The sequence below is a fragment of the Falco punctatus genome (genome assembly GCF_963210335.1).
Source record: "Falco punctatus genome assembly, chromosome: 11".
Classification (NCBI taxonomy): Eukaryota; Metazoa; Chordata; class Aves; order Falconiformes; family Falconidae; genus Falco; species Falco punctatus.
The window spans coordinates 28,129,790-28,155,378 of NC_137591.1; the positions used below are offsets into that span (position 1 = coordinate 28,129,790).

Genomic DNA, 25,589 nt, shown 5'->3' on the forward strand with positions numbered 1-25,589 from the left:
ACGAGCTCTTTGTAATTTCATCCTGTCTTTTTGTATCACACCAGGATCCTTATCAGCAGGGTTTTTTTCAGACAACAGAAGGCATATTACTGTCAGTGGCATTTCCTTTTTAAAACACATTCTGTGCTTTGATCAACGTGTAAAGGACAGATGAAGAGTTGGGTGCAGTTTAATTTGATCTAACAAGCCTGGGATATGAGAAAACTGAAAGTATTTTCATAATACGTAGCTCTGGATGCAAGAGTTCAGGGCCAGTGCAGTCTACAAGCATTCTAGATACAGCAGAGGTAATGTATATGGAGGTAACCTTGAAACCAGATTAGAGAGAGACTCATCCAAACAGATTTCATATACTGAAGTCTCCAGACTTAAACTGAACAAAAGAATTAAGTTGCTTTGCACAGTATGTTAGCGACCAGTAGCTAGGAAGAAGTGTGTGCAAAATTCTCACATAAGTTTTGAGGAAAGATGCCATCTAAAACTAACTGGGACTTGGATTTGATTTGCTTCCAGTTTACAGCCCTGGTCTGGTTTTGAAAGAGCCCTTAATCTGATCTTTGCAAGTTCTCCTTGTGTTCTGTGTAAATAAGCTGTGAATATTCTTAGCCTGTACTCCTGGAGGGCCTATCAAGAGGCATTTACTTACCCTTCCTTCTACAAGTGTGTCTGCTCCTGCCACATGTCGAGCCTCTGGTTTAGCAGGGGAAGCTGGAGATCAAATGCTAAGATGGGCATCCTACAGAGATGCTCAGCTCTGAGGTGGATGGACAGCACACTGAAACAGTTTCAGCACAGCAGAGGTTTTGATCTGTCTGCAAGCAGGGCAGCAGAGAGGCTGGCAGCAACGAGTGTAGACACGAGGAGAACCAAATAACTGGGAGGTCATGACACGCTGAGGGGGTTTTGCCGTTCAGATATGGGTGTGTTGGTGTGGGGGTGAGAAAGAAGAGCTGTGAATGGCTCCTGGGGCCTGTCGGTGTGAGCGGGAGCCATGCCCACCATCAGCACTTGGAAACTGGCATGAGGCTGTGGGAATCCACTGGAATTCATCCCCGCAGGAAGCTCTCGTCCACATATAGCACTTCCTTCCCTGGCAGCGGCTGTGCGCGGTGCCATGCCCCCATGCCATGAGCCGCAGCCTACAGGGGCACAGTTGGAGAGGAATTGGGAGTGGTGGGCAGAGAGGGGCCATGCCTTCTCGGGAGATCCTCTCACATCCTGCCTGGTGGGATGTGGGACCCATCTGGCAAACATTTCCACACCTGCTTCACTGTATTGAAGTGGGAAGTTAAAAACCTCACTGAAATGCATGATCCTATGAACAGGACGGGGCATTGCTTAGGCCATCACCTGCCCCAACGCAGGATCAACTCTACTAAAACCTTTCTACACAGGAGCTTGCCTAGTGCATTTTTTTGAAATCCTTAGTGGTGGAGAGCCCTTACTCTCCCTAAACAACCTGCTTGAGGACTTAATGGTTCTCACACTTCGAAGATGTCTCTGGATGCCTATCCTGAATTGCCCTTGCTGCAATGTGAACTGGCAACATTTTGTTTTAATCCCCCTGGGTGAGAAAAATGTATTCCTTTCCTGTTTGTGGCAGCCTTTTATGTGTTTGGAAATGGTTATCATGTGTCCCCGCAGCTCTCTCTTCCCCAGACAAAACACCTGTGGTTCCTGTGGTACTTATGCGGAGCCAGACCCCAGGCTGTTTCCAACACCCCACCGGAGTCTCTCCATCAGGCCTCACCCTTCCCAAAACATGGTACCCGCCTATGTATGTCCCAGAGGGACGTTTGCATTTTTCACAGCAGCCTGACATTGACCCTTCTGATCTGCTGTGCTCCTGGATCTCTGTCTGTAAAAGGGCTGGCCAGGCAGCATGTTCCCATCATGTGTTTCCCCATCTGATTACTCTTACCCAAGTACAGGACTTCACACCTGCCCATGTGGACCCAAACTTTACATTTTACGGCGCCTTTTCCCCTTTTGTCAGAGCATTTTGACTTTGAACCCTGGCCCCCGGAGTGCTTGCGGCTCCTCCCAGATGGGTCCCATTTAGCCAAAGACATAAGTAGCATTTTTATTCCTAGAGTTGTTAATAAAAGCTTTAAAGGTGGGGGTGGGAGAAGCCAAGGCGGGGGATGTATATTGGGGCATCCTGCTGGGGACCACCTCAGTGTGGTGTCTGCAGGCTGATGGTGAGCAGGCAGAGGGGCGAAGCAAGGGAGAGGGGGTGAGGGTTGGTGGGGTGTGGGGTGGCCGCATCGCCTTTGTCCCCGGGGCTGGGGGGAGAGCGGCGGTGAGGTGCGGTGGGGCCATGTGGCCGCCGTGCCGTGTCGTGCCGTGCCGTGCCGCCGGCAGGCTGGGCCGGAGCATGTGCAGCTGCGGCAGGCACCTGGCAGGGAGCCGCAGCGCCGGGGATGTGAACCAGGCGGGGAGGAAGGCCCTTGACTCATCAGATAAATCCAGCCCCGCACGGCGAGCGAAGGTGGAGGAGGCGAGGCGGCGGCGCTGCTGGCAGGGGAGGATGGCGGGGGACAGCGAGCAGCGGCTGGAGGAGCAGGGGCAGCCCAGCGGCGGCGAGCCCTTCCTCATCGGGGTCAGCGGCGGCACGGCCAGCGGCAAGGTGCGGGGGGCTGCGCGGCGGCGCTGCGGGGGGAGCCCCGGTGCGGCGAGCCGGCGGGAGGGGGGGAAGCGCCCCGGTCTCCTCTCCCTCCTCCCGCCGGGCGCGGCGGCCACATGGCAGCGCGGCGGGTCCGAGCGGCCGCTCCGCCACGTGCGCTGCCCCGGGAGCGGCCCCGGCACCGGGGGTGGGGTGGGTTGGTTCTCCGGGGCTGAGCGGGGGCTTATACACCGCGGCCCGGGGAAGGGCGGCTCAGCGGAGAGAGCGGGGCCGGCCGAGGCCTCTGCCCGGGCGGCGGCTGCGGGAGCCCCGCGCACACGTGGAGGGGAGGGGGGAGTCTGTGCAGGCTTCGCCCCCTCTCTGCCCCCTGGACACCGCGACGTAGGGGCGCGGGGGGCTGCCGGGGCACAGCGAGCAGGGTTGGGGGCTGCGGAGGAGGGGGGGATGCAGGTGGCATCCCCCCACCGCCCCCTGCCTTCGGTGCCATTCCCAGCGCTTCCCCCGGGCACCCCGCACTGGCGGTGTCCCCACGGGCTCCTCGCAGCGAGGCAGTGGCTTAATTTTTTTTCTTTTCTTTTTTTTTTTTTTTTTTTTTTTTTAATGGTGTCGGTCGTGCATGGGGGTGCCCTTTTTTTGGCCAACTTTGGGCTAGCAGGAGTGAAAATTCTGCGGTAAATGCTGACTCACAGCGGCAGAACGACCTCCCTGCCGCGCCCGGGAGGGGATGGTCCTTGGCAGCGGCAGGTAGGAGCGGGGCGGGGGGCTGCGGGCCGGGGGAGCCGCTCCGGCCCGGCTTAATGCGGGTTTTCTCGGGAGAGCTGCTACACCCACACTGCAGCGCAGGGCAAGCCGGCAACCTTACGGCTTTTTCCCCCTTTTTTTTTTTTTTTAGTTATTTCATACAGTGTTTTTTTCATGTGTTTAACCAACGTATGTTGCTTTCTATCCTAATACAAAAAGACGAATTACTTTTTTTTTTATTTATTTAAAAGCAGTAAAACTAGATCCACAGCTAATCAGCCAGGGCAGCACAGACATTCTACCAGCATTTTTAAGAGGCATTTCAGAGAGTGTGAATAGGTTTGGAAGTAGTAATACCTCTGAAATATTTCTTGCTAAGGAAACTGAATGTGGGCTGTCACAGAGCCTTATTTCTCTGGGTGGATTCAGGTTTGGAGGGGGGGTGCTTTTTCTCTTGAAGGATGGCATAACACAACGGCTGTACCTCAGCCCATAATAACAGTGTTTGGAGAATGTGTCTCAAAGTACCCTATTTATTCTTGGACTGCTCTTGCTACTGCAAGGGGGGAAAATCCAGATATAACAGGGGAGGGATGGTGAGAGGATGCAATCTCCTCCACTGGGAACCGGAGCTGGATTGTTCCTGCAGTACAGCTCCCAGTGACTCAAAGGCGCTGGGTTTGTCTTTCTGATGCGTGGGTCTGCCTCTGTAGCTGTCCCAATAACATCGTGTCTGGCGCTGCTGAACTGTTATGTCTCTGAATGCTGTATCTCTGGCCCACAAGGTAAAAGCAGTGATTATGGCACAATATGCCACAGTTGTTCTCAATTTCAAAGTTAAAATACTTAGCAGCAGCCTAGAGGAAAAAAAAATGGGGAAATGGTCCTTTCTAGCTAAGGGAGATGCACTAACTGGCTTTTCCTGTCTCTCAGCTTTGATTTCCCTCTTACAGTGATTTCTGGCTACTTAAAAACCTCTGTGCACTGCTGCCTGTTGAAGGGAATCCAACAAATCAGTAAAAAGTTTGTGGGAAAAGGCTGCAAGAAATATGCTGGCAAAAAAAAAAAAAAAAAGCTTGCTTGAGGAGAAGTAACAGGCAAAAGGACCCAGGGCTTGTGCACCCAGACCCTCAAATTCACATTTGGTGCAGCTGCAAGGCAGGGGTGCCATGAGGCTGTCCCCCACCTGGCTAGTGAGTGTACCCTGTGCTGGGAGACGCTGGGTGCCACAGCACACTTGGGGAAAGCAGTGGTGAGGCCGGTGTGGTTTGCCTACCTAAGGGCTTGCCTGCAACTAAAATCCAGCCTAGGGACTGCCATGCTGGTGTGCTGGCTGTGGGCAAAACCAAAATAGTCCTAGAGGGAAAGTGAAGCAGGCATCTTTCCCACTGGGAAAGTGGCAAATCCATCTGACTCTTCTTCACACCAATTGAGGGTTGATGTTGTAACACACCCCTTTGGCAGCACACCAGCCCGAAGATAACAGAGGGCATTTGCCTTCCAAGTCCCCCCCAGCTCCTACCACTGCTGCTTTTGAGTCTAAGATGGGGAGAAAGGATCCACAGCTGCCCCACTCCACCCCCATCCCCTCTCGATGTACCAGCACAGTCAGGCTGTGGAAGGAAGGGATCCTGTTTGTAGCTTGCTGCAACTTGTTGTCGCGTGGTGCCCTGGGGAAGCTGGCATCCAAAGCGGGGAGTGTTTGGCTGGTATTTCTTAAAGGCAAATCGGTGAGAACTCAAATTCAAAAGCTGCCTGCTATTCCCTAGTGAGCGAAAGAGGCTTGAGCAACTTCCAGGACTCAAATAGGAGATAGAAACCTGAGTGCTCTCCTGGTTTTGGCTCTTCAAAGAAATCTGGACTGCGCTTGGAGCAAAACTGGGGAGCCACAGAGGTCCTGGGCAGGCTGTGATGCTGCAGCCTCTGCAAGAGCAGTGCCAGCTGCACAGTGGCTGTTTTGTGCCGGCTCAGCTGGGACAGGCTTTTCATAAAAGCTTACTGGGAGACAGCATTTCTCCCACTGTCCCATGAAATCCAAGCACTGTGCAGCCTGGCCAAAGCTTGCTGCAGTCTCCTGATGGGGAGGAGATGACATGGCATTAAGACCCCCTCCTGTGCCAAAGCTGGAGAGGACTGCAGTTGCCTCACTTCCTCAGAGGGATTCACAAGGCTGGTTGTAGCATTTTCTTTCATCCTGTATGCTTTCAAGTGCTCTGCTGAAGTTCTTGTTTCCTTCTTACACCCATGGTCTTTGTGCTAACTGCTTCTTCCCTCATGCAAGAGATTCCTGACTACCAAGAACTGCAGCATGCAAGGCAGGCAGCCAGGCTGCGGGCTGGAGGAAAGTTCAGCAAACTGACTACTAAGATGAGCTGGAAGGCGTTGGGATGCCCCCTTAAGCTCTTCATGTGTCCTCCCTTCAGCTTACTTCCTGGGACCTTGCAGCAGCTCTGCTGGCAGTGCTGGGGTGGCTCGCTCCCAGCAGCAGTGGAAGCATCTGGTGCTGGGGTGGTTGCAGGGGTGGGGAGAGCTCTTCAAACTCAGGCTGAAGCATTAATTGCTTGTCCCCATGTGTTGCAAAGCAGGGTGCTGATTGCTACCTTCCTATAGGAGATTGTAAGAAAAGATAGATTTACAAAAGGCTGAACACTTTCGTTGGTTGCCTGTCCCTCAGACTGGTGAGGGCTGAATGTGGGTGCCACTGTGGCCCGCGCGCTGCGTCATTTGAAATTTGAGTTAGCACATAAAGTTGGAAATGTCTGTTTGAACATGCAGCCTGAGAGTTTCCAGAGTGTAGAGTGCCAAAATTGCAGTGTGTTCAGCCCGATGTATTCTTCACTGCTAATCCATTAGGTACTTCTGCTTTAAACACCAAAAACGCTGTCTGAGGCCAAGCTGGCTGCCTAGGAGAGAGCATGGCAGAGCTCAGTCCCCTACCCTAGCAAGGGCTGAGGTCCCCTACAGCAGCCTGGGGGTCACTGCCGCTATGTCACCACTTGGATGCCCGGCAGGGAAGCCTGGGGGAGACCCAGCAGTGACCCAGTGAGGAGCCACGGGAGGGGGACTAGCAGGGATTGCAGCAGTCCTGTGTTGGTTCGGCACCTGGTGACGTTTGCTCTATGGCTGGCAGGAGCCCTGCATCACACGGTCTGACTTGTTAAACGCTGGTGTCAACGTGTGCTAGAGACTAGTCAAACTTTCTAGTAGAACATCATTCTGTGCCTGATCAGACTGATACACAGGACGTTCTGATGGGTCAGCCCTTTGCTGTTACTGATGGAGTATGTGCAGGTTCATTATGGAGCCTGCTTACCGTAGTCCCGTGGGCTCAGCCAGCTCCAGGCTATGGAGTTTGCAGCAGGGGCTAGAGAATAGCCCGCGTCTAAACCCGGTGGATTGGGAGGGATTGTGTTAGGGAGTTTGTTTTCCTCCCTGCACGTAATCTGTGTCCAGATCCTGTGTTTGTGTGTGGCTGTTTATGCTCCAGCCTAGAACTGCTGATCACATGTGTGGTGTCCCACGGTGAGTGAACAGAAACCTGGCTATCCCAGTCCCAGACTGGTTAGCCTGTGGCTCACAAAGGGCAAGGCAGGAATGGTGAACCTGCCTGGGAAAGCTCTGGGTGGAGGCCCAGGCTTTTGGTACGAGAATAGCAAGTTTCCAGTCCCAGTGCTGCCATACGGATGTACTCCATTAAGACTGGAAAGGATTGTGTGGGTCGTGAACTAGCCCTTTGCAGTCGCAGGCAGACATTTAATGGATGCTCTGGGACCCTTCCCAATTTGGTATCTCTTCTGTGTCACCCCAGTCCACCAAGCACTTCCTAATACTGTGTAATTAACATAACCTTATGAGAAAAGACCAAAATCCTTAACTTGTGTGCTGCAGAAGATAAGCTGGAGAGAAGGGCAGCATTACCGTGGCTCCTGGTTTCAGGGCCCCAATTGCCTAGAAGTTGCCTGCGATGCCTGGAGAGGGAACCATGCTATGGGGGTTATCGGAGAAATGCAAGAAGTCATCCCAGTGGTCCCTGATGTGATCTTAAGGAAAATCCTGTCAGATTCTAAAACTGGACTGTTTTATCTGCAAGCATGTGATGAGGACATGCTAACCAGGCTCCTGCAGATGTAAAGCCATCGACAGCCCCCACCAAGCTCGTTCATGTCCAGATCCTACAGGACGGGTGTTATGGCAGTGGTGCCCCTAGAGATAACCTCAGAGCTTCTCTCCCTGGTGGGATGTAGCTGCTACAGCCTGTCCTTGCTCCTGGATGTAGTGTTTGTCATGGGCCAAGGCCTTACTCTGATGGGAAGGACTGTCCTCATGGTGAGCAGCATCTTGGCTCAGGGCAAGCAGCCTGCAGGGTCTGTGCCTCCCTTCCTTCCATGCTGGAGCCCAGCCTGTGCCTCTCCTGGTGGATCTTGCCTCGGGCACAGCCTTTCTCCCTGTACCCACTCTGAGGGGACTGGCAGCTTCCAGATTTCTTAAGGGCTGGAGTCACTTTATCAGGTGTGAGTCACTTTTGCTGGGTGTTTAGCCTAGAGTCCTTGGGAGGATAGAAAGTCCTCCCTGCTGCTGTATCGGAAGCCTAGTGAGCAGCTTGGTGTAGAAACCCCCCTGCAGTGCCAGGCTCCCTGGGGATGAGACTGCTCTGAGCAAGTGGACTTTTGCATATGCACGTGCACAAGGCTTATGGATTCCTCCTAGCCCAGGACAGGCCTTACCAGCCAGGGGCAGGAGCATCCATCCTGCCGCTGCAAGGCTGGGGCATCCACTGTGTCCTGCCTGCTACCTTCACACGGTGTTAGCTGTAACGCTGTCCGTTGGCTTTCTCTCTAATACCCATCTGAAGCTGTAATTCACTGGCTGATCAGAGCTACCCAAGAGGGATTGTGGGATAATCTGCATAATAATATTGGGGAATTAGTCAACTCCTGAAGAGTATCTGAGCAGCTGTCTATATGCCATGAGTGAATATGACTTAAGTATATAATGTAATTAATATATTTCAAATAAATGTCAGGGGTAGGGCTCTGAACACCCATCTGTTGAGTTTCTTCCCCTGTGTACCACCTCTTGTTTTGCAAAAACACTCTGGAGTTCTTCCCCAGGTGCCCTCTGCATCTTCCCTTCCCAGCAGAATAAAGCTGTATTTCTTCCTTAAACACTGGTTATTTGTGTGCTTGGTTCAGAGGAGGAATCCTGCAAGGGGAGCTGCAGCTGCATCTGCTCAGGAATAACATCTCTGAGCTCGCTTCTTGCACTGCGATGTGCAGATACCTCCCTTTCAACCGTCTGTCTGTGGTGTGGGTTGGTTTGCACAGCTTTCCCAGGGAGCAGCTTGAGCACAAAGTCTGGGGGAGTGCAGCTCAGTGGGTTGCAGCCAGTTTGCTCAAACCTGGAGCGTGTGGAAAGTAACAAGCGATGGCAGAGAGGCTGGGGCTCCCTGCCTATGTGCTTGGAAAGTCCTGTATTGGTTTTGCATGGCTAACATGGGAAAGGTCTGCTTGGCAACCATGGAGGCTCAGAGGCTGCTGTGTCCTGTCTATATTTAGTCTTAAATGAGTTCTGGAGGAGGGGAAGGCTTTTGCTTGAGAAAGCCACAGCGTGCTCCCGGCAACAGGATGCTGAATTGCCATCAGTGTTTGCTTTGGGTCATGGCAAGGTGTGCACAGGCTACGTAGATCTGGGGAAAGGGCTGAGCGGAAGCAAGGAGCCCTGTCATGCCTCTCATCTTCCTGCAGATGAGGTGTGTCACACAGGGCAGAGCTCAGGATGAGGCTCAAATCCAGGAGTTTCTGTATTGGGATTAATCTATAGTGTCATAATCTTTCTCATCATCCTCTGCTGTCCTGGGTTTCTCGGACGAGAGACAATTGTTGTCATCTTCCCTGGGAGAAGCAGTCAGGAATTGGCAAAGGAAGGATCCAGGTTGTCCCTTCAGGTGCATGCTGAGCGCATGTGTCAGCATCATGTGTCCCCCGGGTTACTGTGCACCCATGCTGCTTGCACCCTGGCATGGTACTTTTCAGTCATGCTTTGGTCATGGTCTTGCTGAGCGTCATCAGGCCTCCTCAGAGCCTGACTGCTCTCCTTTCCAGGTAGTAGTGGATTTTTTTGCACTTCTGATTCAGTCACGTGTACCTGTTACTGTGCTGGTTTGGGAGAAGGGGGTTTTAAGCGGTAGACATGCATCATTCATTTGGAGGGGTGCGTCCTGAGGCTGGGGGTTTCTGTTCCCGCTGTGTAGGGGAATTTGTAATCTCTGTGTTTCTGGTTTTTCTTCCTCCTTAACATAGGGTGTTTATCAACCAAGGGGAAAAACTACCTGTTCAGCTGTAGGAGGTATTCAGACTGGCATCGGGGCATGTCCCTCAAGAACCATTCTTGTTTCCATCACAAATGATCGTGAGGAAAGGAAAAACTTTTTTCACTTAGAGCTTGCCAGGGTTTGCCGCCCCACTAAGGCGAGCTGAATGCAGCCCTCGGGTTGGAGAAACATGCCATGTCTCTCGCTGTTCCTTACGCTGCACATATATACGCATGTATAACATGAGCAGTGCCCTGGCCCACACTTTCTGTGGAATGAAGGTGACACGAGTGCCTCTTCCCCAGAGGTGACATCCCGGGCAACACGGTATGCTGAACCTGAGCTCGGTCCCGAGGGCAGGATGTCCATGTGTTCATCTTTCTCCCCCGCTGCCAATAGCTCTCCAAAGTCCACCAGAGAAAAGGGAAGGGTCCGTAGCATTCTGCCTGGATGTTTTTGCAATAGGCAGTTACCACCCCAGAGCATCAGATGGTAGATGCAGCCAAGACATGGTCTGATCCTTGTCCTGGGCCCCGTGGAAAAACATGTTTCTGTCTCTAGCTGGTGAGGACCATTTTCTCCTTGTTTTTTTTCTCACCGTTGGGTGTCTTGAGTTGTGGGACACGGAACAGGAGGGTGATTTTCAGACCTGACGGGGGACTCTTTTTCTCCACATTCCAGGATCAGTAGACCCGAGATTAGTGTGCATAAGGCAGGAGAAAGACTGGCAGGAACGGTGTGATGCCCTCAAAGGATTTAATTGTCCACCCACATGCTGAGGTCTGAGGGGAGGGTATGAGTGCAACTGGTGTGTTGCTTTCACTGATCCAAAGTAAAGGAGCCCTGCTCCCTCCCCCAGGCTGGGGAGAGTGGTTCTTGGTGCAGATCTGTATGGAGCCTGCTGATCTACAGGCTGGCAATCCATCTGGGTGGCTGTGCTGGATGGTGGTTTATTCCGAACTGCAAAGGGCTGGGAGGTGTGGTATCCTCAGCAGCTGTGGCAAAGGCTGAACCCTGCTGCGCTGCATCTCGCTGCACTGGCAGCACAGGAAGGCAGCAGAGTCCGGAGGAGAGAGCAGGGAGGAGAAGCGGCGCTGAGCACACCCTGTTTTTGCGAAACCTATGGGATACAGCTGGATAAGCAATAGGGATGATGCAGGCTGGAAAAGGATGAGGGGAGTGGGAAAACAGAGGAAATGAAGGATGGGCTCTGGCTTCATGTCTGCGCGTGCTGAAGGGCGAGTGGCTGGTGCCGACTTGGAGTGCTTTGTTGTGGGTGGCAGCAGCACGCTGCAGGGCAGGGCTGCCGACATTGCTCGGGAAGCACAACTTGCCAGCTGTGAGAGGCGGGAGAAGAAGGTGGGGTGCTCAGGGAGACCCCATCGCTGTGCCCAAACCCAGACTTGTGCCCAGGGCCACAAGAACTGCTGTTGGGCAGCCCGAGCCGGTTCGCTCTGCAGCAGTGCTGTGTGCGGAGGCTCTCCAGCCAGGCTGGGGCTGACTCACAGCGCAGCGGTCACAGCCAAGTCAGGTCAGCCTGGCCTGGAGGGAAAGAGATGGCCTCTAGGGACAGGAATGCCGTCAAATCTTCCAGCTTCTCAGGCAAACAGTCTTGCCCTCTGCCTGCTGAGGTGACCTCCTCTGCCAGGCATGCGTTCCCCTCCCTGTTCCCTCTTACCGATGTCTTCAGCACTGCATCTGGAGGTTGCCAGCCAGGTATGGAGCAGATGGTTGAGCCAGTGGGGAGGTGAGAGCATGGAAGGAGCCACCAGCAGGCTGGGGAGGCAGGCTGGGACAAGCACGCCTCTCTTTGCAAAGCGGAGGACTCAGCAGAGAGTATTTGTGGTGACTGAGGCCAGGAGCAGCTCAGCTGGGCATCTGCAGCAAGCACAATTCGCGTGAGGTGAAGCAGCTAGGTTTGGCATCAGGAGCACCCGCTCCCTCCTGGACGGTGGGTGCCGTGGGGCTGATGCACAGGGCTCCCGCAGGCAGCAGAGCATTTTTCTGCCAGCCTGACCTTGGCTCTTGCTGGCCAGGGCAGGCGTGCTGCCTGCCAGTTACTGATGCAGTTAACACTGCTGCGTTGCACGGTGGCCAAGGACTCATATGACTTGGGAGAAGGGACTGAAGCAGGCTTGGGATTTGTCCCCCAGGCTGTGCTCTGACTTGTATCGTGATGGAGGGGTCTGGCGTGGCCCTCAGCTTTACAGCCAGTGCCCGCTGTGGTGCCAGCAGAGTCAATGCTGGCCACCGGCACTCAGCTCGTTCCGTTTGGAGTGCGAGGTGCCGGTCCCTGTGCCAGCAGTGCTCATGGGGATCTTGCACCAGCAGCCGGAGCCACGTGGCTCTTCAGCCAGTGGCTCCGCAGTGCCCTTAGCCTCCCTGTGCCAAGAGGCACCAGGATATGCTTGTGGCTGCTCCTCCCAGCCCTGGCAGCTGTGGCAGAGATCCCTGATAAAGTCCAAGGGCTCTCCTCCCGGTGCCTTTTCATCCTGGGCTTTGTTTAGGGCATGAAAACAACCTGGGTCTCCCTCTCTGAGTACTCTCTCCCTCCTTACCCGTGCTGTGCTGGGGGTTCTGGGCTGGACCAGCGCTGAAGGAACCGAGACACTGAGGCTGCCACCCAGCGGGGATGCTCAGCCCTGGTGCCACATGCAGCTCTGCTCCCTGGGGAGCTGCTGGCCAGCCTGGAGCTGGCTCCAGGGGCCCTGGGGGTGCAGCTGAACCCAGGAGCAACCAACTGGTTTCCTGCTGCCATTTGTGCCCTAAAGAGGAGTTGTGGGCAGGCCATAGGGGTGGGGGAGAGGGAGGCAGGGAGCAAGCTTGGTGCTGCTTTCACATCAAAGGGCTCCACGGTGATGCCTCTGGAGCACTTTTCCCTCAGTGGCTTTGGGCTGTGCCTTTGAGGGGACCATGAACTCTCAGTTGGAGGTCCAGCAAGCAGTGCCCCATGGACCTGGGAATGACTTACCAGGGGACATACTCCCTGTGTGGCTCAGACACCGCTTACCGCTGACTTGTCTCCTTTGCTGTTCCTTTCCCAGTCCTCAGTGTGCTCCAAGATCGTCCAGCTGCTGGGCCAGAATGAGGTGGACTACCGCCAGAAGCAGGTGGTGATCGTGAGCCAAGACAGCTTCTACCGGGTCCTCACCTCAGAACAGAAATCCAAAGCGCTCAAAGGCCAGTTCAATTTTGACCACCCAGGTGAATGGAGAAGGGCACCAGGGCTCTGCCTCGTGCTGGGGGGTGAGGGCTGGAGCAGGACCCCTTACTCCAGCAGCAAAGAGCCTCGTGTAGACACTGGGACTCTGCGTGCTGCTGGAGTGGGTGGCTTAGTTAAGCTCTTGTGGAGCCAGGTGCATCCCTGCCAGGGTGTCTGGGGGCTGTCTGTGTCCCCTGCAGTACAACCTCTGTCTCTCTTGGGAAGAAACTACCCCTGGGGTGGAGTGTTTGGGATGAGAAAGGGCAGGCTGTGAACCTTCAGACTTATTAAGATGCTCCTCTTCTCTGCAAAAGCATCCCCTGGTTTGAAAACCTTTTTGGTGCAGCTGGGTCACGACCAGGGCAGTCTGGCCTGGCACAGTCCCCTGGAGCCAGCAGCTCCTTGTCCCTCCTTCAAGGAGGGAACAGTCTTGCGCAGCTGCTCTGCAAAGCCCTTCACTGAGGGGGCCGTGCCCTGTTACTACAACAGGGGCTTTTTGAACTGTGTCCGCACTTGGTGGGGAAATTCCAGAGCCGCTGTCCCTTCGTCCCTGCAAGGACAATGGCCAGAGGCAGAGAGCACTGAGCAAACAGAGCCCTGTCTGTCTGTCGATTTGAGGCTGAAACACTGCTCCAGTCTCTCCGAGGGCTGGAGCCCTGGAGATGCCTTCCTGAGCCCGCGCTGTCAGTGCCACCGTACAAGGGCAGTATTGATCTCTGTGGGCCAGATCCCAGGCTGGTGCTAAGCAGTGAAGCCCTGGGGACTGCGGGAGAGCTGGGCCTTGCTACACCCATGGGGACGTGCAGGGCTCTCCTCCTAAGTCTGTGCATCTGCCTGTCCCCGGTGCAGGGTGCCAGTGGCTCTGGCAAGGCTACGCTCAGCATCTGGTGGGTGGGAGAGGTTGCAAAGCTGCCTCGGGTAACGTTTCCTCTCTCCTCAGATGCCTTTGACAACGAGCTGATCGTGAAAACACTCAAAGAGATCACGGAAGGGAAAACGGTCCAGATTCCTGTCTATGACTTTGTCTCCCACTCCAGGTCTAACAGCCACTCCTGCCTTGCTGTGCCTCTGCTAACGCCCTGCAGTGCAGCACGCAGCCCAAACCATTGCCCCACCGCTCCTGCCCACTCTTAGGCGCCTAATGTGCCAACTGAAAGTTTCAGCCCTATCTACTCCAGACCCCTTGGTTAGAGGATCCAGGGCAGATCCAGGCGCAGTCTGAGGGTCTGGAAAGCTGTGCTGCCATGCAGTGGCATGCAGCATCATACAGGCGTCGTGGAGGGGGGTTATGGCCCCCCTTTCTACCCTCACCCACACTTTGTCTCCCCGTAAACTCTGTTTGCAGCTTTAACAAATTTTCCAGGCTCAAACAGCCCAGCACTGCCAGGAAAGGAAGAGAATGATAGTTCTTGTTCCTGTAACTCTTCCTTTGCATGTGTTCAGCTTGTTTTTGCATGCCTGTGTTGGTTGTGGATGGCGTGACCCTGCTGCATTTCCCACACAAGCGCTGTGGTGTCAGGGGAGCACTGCCTGGTTCCCAGGGGGGCAGAGCTGGCCCTTGCAGGTTCCCGTGGGTCAAGCCCCATGCATAGGCTTTCTGGGCTTTCTGGTTTGGCACATAACACTTGCAAGCAGCAGTTGACCGAGGTGGGGGGAGAAGGGCTGGTCTGCTTCCTGCTCTGCCGTTTGTCCTTCTAGGAAGCGTACGTATGCCTTGGATTCCCTTCACCGCGGTGGGGTAGGTCTGCGCTCTCCTTGGTTGTTCCCCTGGTGCAGCAGCGATGTCCCAGGGTTGAAGCAGTGCCTAGGAGCACTGCTGCTTCCCCCCACCTCTCTTGGCTTGTTTCTTTCCCCCCCCAGCATATTTTGACTCTCCTTCCTTCCCCTAGGAAAGAGGAGACGGTGACAGTCTACCCTGCCGACGTGGTGCTCTTCGAAGGCATCCTGGCCTTCTACAGCCAGGAGGTGCGGGATCTCTTTCGCATGAAGCTCTTTGTGGACACAGATGCAGACACCCGGCTGTCCCGCAGAGGTGAGGCCCGGACATGGCTTCTGCAGCAGGGGCAGGACTGTCACTTAACTGATCTGAGCAGCTGGTTGCAAAGGCAGGTGATGGTGACCAGAGCAGAACTGGAATTGGCACAAAGCTGTGCTACTTCTAGCAAAGAGCCAGGGACCTTTTCCTCCCCAGCGGAGAATGTTGCATAGGGCAGCTTATAGCAGTGGAAAACACCTTGCTTCATGTCTGTTAGGATCCAGTGGGGTTTTTGCTGTCTGGTCTGGAATTCCTTCTTCAATGCATGTAGCGGTGTGACTACTGAGCGCGCTGTGTCCTCACATGGCCCTGTGGCACCAGTCCTGTGCCATCAGCTGAATGGCAGCTACTGCTGGTCAGCAGGTACCAGCAGGGAAGTGTGCAACGGGTGAGGCAAAACATGTCAATAGTTCAATCAGAAGGTGGTGCCTGATAGATCTGTTCAGGACCTGGGGTAGAGATATGCTTTGAGGATGGCATTTGGATGTGAGGGTGTCCATCATGGATGATGCACATAAGGAGTCTGGTTGTACATCTTGGTCTGTGCAAGCACAGCCAGTGCAGCGTGGAGCATCTTTGTGGAACTTGGCACTGGGGTGATGGCTTTAGGGGCCAAGAGCCCTAGAAACCAGAGCATCCCTCTCTAGGACTCCTCTTGTCCAGCTGGCTTGTCTGTGGGTTGCCAGCTGACCTAGGAGGGACTCCAGCTCTCTAGGGTCTGCATGGCTTAAGGTAATGTTCATTTAAAAGCAGCCTTTAGTCAGTGGGGTCATTGATGTAGCACATCTGAGGACTCTTGGGGCAGAATTCAGTTCTCTCTGAACTGTCCCTACCCCTGCCTGGCTCCGACAGGCTCCGCAGGGTGTCCGCAGAAGATGACTTAGAGGAGAGGTCCCATCCAAACCTCTGCTTTGATGAGCCTGTCTCAGTGCATCAGCCTGGGACTGCTTGTGTGCATGGGACTGTTTCACTCCATGAAGGAACTGGTCTTGCCTGCCCTCCTGCTGTCAGACAGATACACAGCCTGCTTGGCTGTTGGGATGTCATCAGTGCTGATTAAAAGCTCCTTTTTACGCAGACCCTGCCCACTGTTCTTGCCTGACTCATCCAGGGAGATGACAGCACAGTCATTGCAGGGAAACATATTAGCAAATCACAGTTATGCATTTGCAAGATCCCACAATGTGAACCTTATCCCTTAAGCAGACTGTGCTGTGCAGGAGCTTGGGTTCGCACCCAGGCACGGGGTAGCACACTGTGGTGGTTTAACCCCCGCCAGCAGCTCAGCCCCACGCAGCTGCTCGCTCATGCCCCCGCAATGGGATGGGGAAGAGGATTGGAAGGAAAAAAGTGAGAAAACTCATGAGTTGAGACAAGGACAGTTTAGCAGGTACAGCGAAAGCTGTGTGCACAAGCAAAGCAAACCCAGGAGTTCACTCACCGCTGCCCATGGCAGGCAGGGGCTCAGCCACCCCCAGGGGAGCAGGGCTCCAGCACGTGGGATAGGGGCATGGGCAGGCAGACAGCATCGCTCCGAGCATCCCCCTTCCTCCTCCTTCCCCCAGCTTTATATGCTGAGCATGACGCCATACGGCATGGGCCAGCCCTTTGGCAGGGGGGGTCAGCTTCCTGGCTGTGCCCCCCCCCCCCCCCAGCCCGCTTGCTGGTAAGTGGAATGGGAGGCAGAAAAGTCCTTGGCGCTGTGTAAGCATTGCTCAGCAGTAACGAAAACATCCCAGTGTTATCAACACTGTTCTCAGCACAAATCCAAAACATAGCCATATTAGCTACTGTGAAGAAAATCAACTCTATCCCAGCCAACACCAGCACATTCTCCACCCCTTATTCCACACCACTTACATCATGCTCAGGTCCCACATATCCAATACATCCTCATTAACCACCACCCCGTTCCCATCCTTTGATATCATATGCTGGTATCATTCTGCTAGTTTATGGACCATCCCTGTATAATGTCTGTAATCTATCCACTGAGTTCATTCGGCCCGTGACTTTGGGCTCCATTTGTTACGGTGGTCACTCAGGACAGGAGAGGTGGTGTGTTGTGTGGAGTTACTGGGCACCAAAGCCAGCTCAGGCCGGGTCACTGCTGCACTCGCACTGCTTCTTGTAAGGCTCACCCCCCACTGGTTTGGGTGGTTCCTGCTATAGCACTTCCTATAACATGCAACTCAAATCCCAGGTTACAACAATTTTAAGGTATTTGTATTACAATCTCCACCCCTGGTCCCTTTGGACCAGACCGTAGGGCTTAACGTCACAATGCAATCCTCCCCTTGCCCCTAGCCTGGCTAGCAACAAGGGGTTCCTGTCATAGTGATTCCCATAACGTGCAACTCAAATTACAACATTTTTGGCAGTGCCCTGTATCAATTGTCTGAAGGCAAGGTGTTGCCTTGTGCATTTGCCGTGCCACATGACCGTGCGTGCATCGCAATCCTACTGCGAGCGTGTGGTTCCGTCGCTTTAGACTTGGTGCAGAAGTGTTGAGCTCAGGGCTGGAGAACTGGCTGAGATCCCATTGACTGAGAACCAAGACCATCCAGCTGCCAACCACAATACAGATGTGAACCCTGTTGTGCTCCAGCTGTTGGATGGAGTTCTGGGCCACATGGGCCCAGGCCATTCTTGGGGTGTTTCTCCCACCCACCATCAATCGCTACAACCTTGCAAAGGGGCAGCTAGGCTGGTTGAGGTGCTGGTGTCTCCCAGTTAGGGCAAATCATCGGTCTCCTGGTAGGGGACCAACCATTTGGCAGTCTCCTGACCTGCTGGCGGCGGTTGGTAGGACACTGCGGCAGCAAACCTGTTTACTATATGTCTGCCTGGTGTTTCTGCAAATGGAGAGCCTGTGTGGGGTGCTGAAGATATCATCACATCCCTGGAACGTAGCTGGAGGCAGCTTGTAGCAAAAGTCAGGATCTTGCACTGGGATGTGGCCCCGAGTCATCTTGCTCTGCCAAAAGTCCTGAAGAGTTGCAGCAAGGGGCTTTTCAGCTGGGTGGCGGCAGGAGATGGGGTGCCTGGAAGTGTGGCTGACAGCTCAGTCAGCAGTGTGGGGGTTCAGTGCCTGCAGCTTGTGCTGTCCCCATCTCGGCACCTCTCCCAAGAAAACGCTGCTACCTGAGCGTGAGGGGCAAGGTCTGTCAGGTGCCTTAGCCTGATCCATGCAGAGCTGACTCAGGCTGAAGTCCCTCACTGCTGTGTCCTTGGCCAGCTTCCATAAAACAAAGCTAAAGCCAGGTGTCACGTGCATGCTTTGGGCCTGATCGGAGTGATGTCTGCGTGCTGGCTCTGGAAAGGTGACGACCTGTCCTTGGGACATTTGCCTGCCCTGGAAGCAGAGGATGGTATTTCCAGATAGGGTGCGTGGTCTTGGCTGGGCTTGCTGGGACCCGTTGCTTTAGGGCTGGGTACAAGACAGCAGGTGCTTGACTTATGTGTGGGGGGCGGTTGCGCTGCTGTGGTCTGCCCTGGGAGCGGGCAGGGGAGATATTTGTCCTGCCAGGACCAGCCTCTGCAGCCTGGGCACTCGCCCTGTGCAGCCTGCACGCCTCCCGCACGCCGTCCTGGGCCGGGTGTGTTGTAAATACGCCCTCGCTGTGCTCCTTCCCTGCCTCAGAGCAGCCAACAAACAGGGTGTGGGACCCGGGAAACAAAAGTGTCTCTGTTTTATTTTCCTCGCCTGTTTTTCTGTATTGTTTGAGCTGGGGCTTGCTCCCATTCTCTGGAGAAGGCAAGGAGCTGGCTGGAGCAGCCTGGGCTGGGCTGAGCTGTTCGTGGAGCAGGCAGGGAGCTGGCACGCATCCTGCTGTCAGCCCTTGCTTCCCCCCATCACCTCCCCTGCGCCGGGCTGTGAAAAGGCACGCTGCAAAGCTGCTGGCCGCGGGCAAACGCAGCCGTGGGGACGGTGCCAAACCAGCACTGGGAGAACAGCACTGTCCTGGCCCGGCAAGCACACGGGCAGCGGCTGCCGAGCAGGTCACGCAGGCTGGCAGTGCCATGGCTTGGCTCTCCTTGGCATGTGGAGCAGGCTCACGGAGCCGAGTGCCAGGCGCTAGCAGGCTGGGGAGAAGCCAGCCAGCCCCTTGGGGAGAGCCAAGAGCTGTCTGTTCGGCCACAGGGCTGTTCTGGCTCTTACCCGTGGATTGAATTCCTGCTGAACTGAGGCACTCATCCACACTGAAGTGGCATCAGACCGGAGATGGCAGTGGCCCAAATACCTCATGCAAACAAGGCGTAAGGCCCGAACGGCAGAACAAGCAGGAGGCCGGCTTGTTCTCCTGCCTCCTGGCTTCCTCCAGAGCTGATCTCCTCCAAGCGCCCTCTCAGCCTCTGGCTGTGGGATCCTGCTTTGCCTTCCCACCCCGCTCAGCTGGGGACAGCACAAGGAGCCTGGCAGGGCTGGGTAGGTGGGTGAGTTTTACTCTCCTCACCGCTGCAGACCTGAGTTAACCTGTGTCGGGATGGTGTGTGTAGGTGACCCCCACTGTTTTTCTATTCTTTGCGCACTTCAGCTCTCGGATGACTGGGAGAATGCCCCATCCTTAGGCCAAGGGCAGGGCAGAGTGACAGAAGGGATGTGAGGGCTGAGGCTGGGAACAGTCAGGACCAGGGTGGCACTGGTTACAGCTGGAATGTGCTTGCAGAGCTGAGAAGAGAGGGAGGCCAAGAAAAGCCTTGGGTCAGGTTAGCCAGCCCTTGGCTCCCAGGAAAGCTTGGAATTGGGTTATAAGCATGTACCTGGGCTGGGGTGTGCTGGGACACATGTGGGCAGCAGCTTCCAGGAACTAAGACCTTGGGCAAAATACCCGGGTGGCTGGCCAGAGGCTGTACTGAAGGGAAGGGAGGTGGAGCAATTCATGTCTCGGCTCGTGACTGTGCCTTGCATCTTCCCTACAGTGCTACGAGACATCAGTGAGCGAGGCAGGGACCTCGAGCAGATCTTATCTCAGTACATCACCTTCGTCAAGCCTGCCTTTGAGGAGTTCTGTTTGCCAGTAAGTAAGGGGAGCAACACTCACAGGAATCTGCTAAAAATGCCTCACACCCTGCCCAGCTCCTCAGGCAGGAGCATTTTGTGCCCCAGAGCTCAGGTCAGCCTGCCTCACCTTGCTTCCTCACTGCAGGCATTGGCAAAAACGGGGGTGCCAATGCTGGCTGAGATAGGGACTATTTATACAGCCACTGCTTTCCTGGTGAGATAACCCCCAGCTATAGGAAGGCTGACATGGCAAGAGAAACCCCTCTCTGTACAGGGGCTGACAAACCAACACCAGCAGCTCAGCAGATGCCAGCCCAGGAGGGATCTGGCCGGGGAAGGGGAGATCCCTCTCCCCAGGCAGCATCCGCTGTGTTTGCCTCCACATTTGGGCTGTCCTGCCTGCCCTTCTCGCCCTGCAGCGCTGCTGGCTTCTTGCTGGCTGGATGCTTGGGAGAGCGGGGGAGCTTCTTCCTTCACTCCATCCTGAGGGATGTGGCCTTGCAGGTGGCATTTTGTGGCTGGTGAGAGGCCAGGGTGCAGAGCAGACAGACCTTGCTGGGGGCCAGGGTTGCAAGGGCTGCCTGGATAAAGGAAGCTGCTTTGGGAGCTGATAACAGAGGCAGGGCTCCCTGGCAGATGGGGACTGCGTGTGTGGCAGACCACAGCAGTCCTGCAGAACTTGCAGGTGCAATAGCACATTTGCACACCCCTCCTGGCTTTTGTGGAGAGGAGCCGGTGCCTTGTTTCTCAAGGTTTTTCAAGTAGATGTACTAGTAACATGAGGAATTTCTTCTTATTCTGGAGGAACTGAGCCAGCAGGTCCTGCAACCTGGGAACTGCTGGCCAGCACCACAGGCAGGAATTGAACCCGTGCCTCCAGGCTCAGGAGCAGCTCTGTGCCTATGTGGCCAGCTCTGCCCTTTCCCATGAGAGGGGCTGATTCTTTCTGTCCAAGAACTTTTCCTGGCTCCTGGGCAGCACCCTTTCCTCTGTTTCACTCAGCTGTGGCTGTGGGGACCAAGGTCCAATTTCAGTGTAATCCCAGAAAGGCTTTTCCTGAGAGGCAGGTCCAGCATGGTGGCTCCCCTCCTTGCAAGTGCCCAGCAAGGTAAATCCTCTGCTTTGCAAGGCAGGAGATGCTGCATCAGTGTCTTCTGTTGAAGGGTCTGTAGGAGGACAAAATGTGAAACAAGGAGGGTAGTACACAACTGCTTTGACCATACCCAGCAGCTTTGCAGGGGTCTGCTCCCATTTCCAACCTGGTGGTGCGCTCAGCTGCAGAGCAATTGCATGCGGATGTCGAGCAGGCTTAGCACCCACTGTTGCTGTTACTCGACTCCTAAACCAGCTCTGGGCCAGGTGGTCCAGCACTGAAAAGGTCTAGCATGTCCTGGTGATTTTTGATATGGCTGGAAACACCTGGGGATGTCAGATGACACCCTTTGCCCATCGGGCTGCCTTGTTTACTGGTGGTAGAGCTTGGCTGTCAGGAAGCTGATCAGCTGTAAAAGCTGACGCAAATAGGAGAGGAAACAGACTGGCACCTGCAAATGAAAATAGGTCAGGACTGGTGTCCTGAATCAGATCTTTTTTGCAAGTGATGCTGATAGAAAATTCTCCCCACAGCCGAAGCAGATCACGTGGCTGTGCCCCACATGTCCACACAGGACATGCCAGCTCTTGCTCTTGTACCAAGTTTGGCTGGATTCAGTGGGGAGGTTGTTCCCAAAAGCATCAGCTGCTGGAATCTTGCAATCATGAGGGTTTTGAATTTCGGGTTTTGTTAGGGTGCCTCTTAATGGAAATCTGCATGAGCTTGTGGAAATGGAGTCAAGGCACAAAGCATGGCCCTTGAAATACAGAGCAGAAGACAAGTAAGAGCATCCAAAATGTATTATCAGCAATGGTGTACCTTCCAGTGGGTTTGGGTTTGGTAAGGAGCAGGGGAGGACCTGCTCTGGGAAGCAAGGACAGTGCCCCAGCCTGGTGGCTCTCCACTTGCCCTGTAACGCAGTATTCTCTCTCCTCCCAGACCAAGAAGTATGCTGACGTGATCATTCCCCGAGGAGCAGATAATGAAGGTGAGTGAACCCAGACCATGTTGTTACGCCCTGGCAACTGGCTTTGGGTTGTTGCTGTTGCAGCGGAGTTAGGTAGGACGTAGCAGGACCTGCCACAGAGAGAGTGCTGTTACCACACATGCGCTGAGATCCCCTTGGCTCCTGCCTGGAGCATTAGTGACTGGGAGTTCGTGCTCCTCTGATCAAGCCTGGAAGCCGGCCTATGTGCAGTGCCTCCAGGCAAACTCCTGGTTCATCCCACACAAAGGAAAATGTGCTTCTCCAAGGCTAGAGGTGTGACTGGGACAGCCAGGTCTCCACCTGGCTGGAATCAGCCTGACCATACTGGCTTGAGCACCAGGCTCAGCTGGGGCAGGAGGGATGAAGTCCCAGTGGGACAGCTCCTCCCCACAGGGTTGCAGCTCCCCACCGTGTGATGGGGGTGGTGGTGGAGTGGTGGTGGATAGGAGCAGGGGAGACAGCAGGGCCATCATCTCTGGCTTGGCTCTGCTTTATTTGCAGTAATCCTAATGCAAGCTCTCCTCCGTGTCTTTCCCTCCCTTTTGCTCACAGTGGCCATAAACCTGATTGTGCAGCACATCCAGGACATTCTTAATGGAGGACTCAGCAAACGCCAGAGCAACGGCTACCTGAACGGCTACACTCCTCCCCGCCAGCGGCAGCCCTCAGAGTCCAGCAGCCGGCCTCACTGACCCCAAGCAGCAGGTGTGAGGCTGGGGGCAGAGGGCACGCAGGCCCCAGCACCGCCCCCCTGTACATACTGTCCGTTCATTCCCCCCTTATCTATTTAAGAAACCAGACGGAGATGAATGCCTTTAATTTTGTATGTTGAAAATGCCGAATGAGAAGCAGCCGGCTGCTCGGGAGCCTGGACCGCCCACAGCTCCTGGCCTTGCTCAATAACTCCTCCAGCACAGAACCGGCTATAAATCTCTATAAATATAGAATTGCTCTATTTTTGTGTAAATGCAGAATAATGTAAAATTACTTGCCGTAAGGTATTTGCCAGGCTCAGTGTTGCTGGGAGGGGGCTGGGAAGAGGGTCCCAGGAGGTGTCAGGATCTTCAGCTCAAAGGCGGTAAGGAAGGAAGAGGTTCAGCAGGTGCTTTGGTATCGCAGTGGCCTCCATCCCGGGGAAGGGACAGGCTGCGGTGGAATGTGGCATGGATTTTGTGACTGGGCTGGGGTTGCCTCCTCCTGCCATTGCTGTTCAGGTCCGAGCAGCCTGGTTTTGACTGGCAGGCACCACACGACGCCACTGGGAGCTGAGATAATGATGTGTAATACCCCCCTGACTGTCTCTGCACTTCCAGGTCTCAGTCCCTCAACCAGCATCCCTTTCGGTGTGTGCTGCCCCTTCCCACCACAGGTGTGAATCTGCTGTCACACCCTCCAGCAAGGACCTGGTGGGTGATGCTGGGTATGTGATCATATAAATGTGGCAGCTCGCATCTTTAGCAGTCTCACTGCCCAGCTTGGGTGAGGAGGTGCATGGATATCTTTGGAGCTCAGTGGCCACATGTGTGGTGCGACTCCAAGCTGAGAGCCCTGGGTCAACCCTAAGCCTGGCAACTGGCTTGCAGAATGTCAGAGGTGTGCCTGTCATTCCTCGTTTGGAACAGTTTTGCTCTTGGAGGGGTGATTTTGGGTCTGTAAGGTATGGTTAATGGAGAACCAGTCTCTTCTGAAAGAAAGGGGCAATAGATGAAAGGCAGCTGCTGAGCAGCCTGTCTGAGGAGGGGGGCAGCATGTGTAGCAGTTTCTGGGCTGCCTAGCATCCCCATATCGGACATCCACAGGTCCCAGCTGTGAGTAGCATGAAACTGGAAGCCCAGGAGTCCTCTGCCCTGCTTTTTCAGAGCATGATCTTGCCTGGCCGGTGTCCTGCTGTCCCTGCAGTATGTCGCCCCCAGTGTGCCCTCCCTTGGCCAGGGGGTGAGAATTAGTCTTCCCTAACGTAGAAGTGCTGCCAACACCCACATTCCAGGAGAGCCTGGTGGGGTTGTACTGCAGGTCTGGGGATGCCTGGAGAGCAAGGTGGGGCGGCTGGGCTGGGACAGGGGCTTGGTGGGAGCCAGGGAAGGGGATGTGGTGGGATGGTAAGCAGGAAAGACCCTTTAGCCCATGCTGCTGGGACTGCCTCACCCCACTGAAAACAAAGTTTCACAGGCATTCCACAAAGCCTGGAGCACGGACTGTTAGCCTCGCACTCTGATGATTTTCAGTCTTCCCAGAGCATTGGTTTTGCTCTGCATGGTTAAAAGCTTATAAACCATAGACACACAACACAGCCTTGTGTGAGCCGAGAAAAGCTTTGATTTTTAACAAAGAGAACAAGAAAGGAAGCACTGCCTCCAATGAGTGCTGCTGGGGGAAATTCCCTCTTGATCTGTGATGGGGGCACATGGCAACCCTTCATCCCCCTCCTTGTCTGCAGACACTCCCTGAGGCATGTCGGCGTTGCCATAATCAAAGGGCTGGCACTGGCTAATTCTAGGTACAGCCACAGGTAAGAGGAACTAAAGACCTGCAGAACTGGTGAGGCTTCTCAGGGCTTAAGCAGCCAAGACAGCTCTCAAGATTAAATACTGGCCTCCTCTGCCCTGTAAATAAAGACAGAACAAATGGATGCTGGTGTTACTTGTCTCCTGTTTGGTGCATGTTGCTGGCTGTGGTCCCAGTGAGGAAGCAGACTTGGCCATCATTGTCTTAGTTCTGCAAATCAAAGCCAGACCTGAAGCAAAGCTCCAGGCACAAACTGCTTTAGCGAAGAAGGAGGTGCTGAAGGCAGTGGCTCTGGTTTTTGGCTGGTGAGCTAGGTCTCAGCAAGTCCTGGTGCACACGTGGCTTGGGGTGCTTTTGTGAAACACCTCTGTGCTCTCAGGACAGCAGAGAGATGGACAAGTTCAGCCCTTCCTAGTAAATCTCTTGAACAGCCGTCAGTCAAGTGAACTTCATCAGAAGACCTTACAGCCATGGTGGCATTAGCACTAGTGGGGTATCGGGCAAGGGTGAGGCTGCTTTTAGCAAAGGGGTAAATCACTTTATGTCAGTGTGGGTTCACAAAGGGGAAGTCATGCTTAAAGACTCTGATAACCCTCTATGATGAAATGATTGGCTTGGTAGATGAGGGAAGAGCAGTGCTTATTGTCTACCTTGACTTCTGTCGGGCTTTTGATACGGTCTCCCCTAAAATCCTCATAGCAAAGCTGTTGTGTATGGGCTGGATGAGCGGACAGTGAGATAGATTGAAAACTAGCTGAATGGCTGGGCCAGGAGCATGGTGATCAGTAGTATGAAATCTGGTTGAAGACCAGTAAATAGTGGTGTAGCCCAGGGGTCAATGCTAGGTCCAAATCTCTTCAACATCTTCATTAAAGATCTGGACAATGGGCCAAAGTGTACACTCAGGGAGTCTGCTGATGACACAAAATTGTGAGCCGTAGCTGGGACACCAGAGGGTCCTTGCTGCCATCCAGAGGGACCTTGACAGGCTGGAGGAAAGGGCTGACAGAAACCTTTTGATGTTCAACAAAGGGAAAGGCAAGGTCCTGTGCTTGGGGAAGAACACTGCCATGCACCAATACGT

General features: G+C 54.5%; 1 protein-coding gene across 2 annotated transcripts; it reads left to right on the plus strand.

Annotated features, from left to right (window-relative positions):
- Positions 1 to 2,315: 2,315 nt before the first annotated feature.
- On the plus strand, positions 2,316 to 24,629 carry UCK2 (uridine-cytidine kinase 2). 2 transcript variants are annotated; one of them, XM_080407448.1, is made up of 7 exons: positions 2,316 to 2,629; positions 12,722 to 12,881; positions 13,820 to 13,916; positions 14,769 to 14,911; positions 19,838 to 19,935; positions 21,952 to 22,000; positions 22,553 to 24,629. In XM_080407448.1, the coding sequence occupies exons 1-7, from the start codon at positions 2,321 to 2,323 to the stop codon at positions 22,690 to 22,692; spliced, it is 996 nt and encodes a 331-aa protein (XP_080263574.1). In that variant the 5' UTR covers positions 2,316 to 2,320; the 3' UTR covers positions 22,693 to 24,629. The 2 variants fall into 2 exon arrangements, with proteins under 2 accessions (XP_080263574.1, XP_080263575.1); XM_080407449.1 differs by lacking the exon at positions 2,316 to 2,629 and adding an exon at positions 2,923 to 3,370.
- Positions 24,630 to 25,589: the final 960 nt, after the last annotated feature.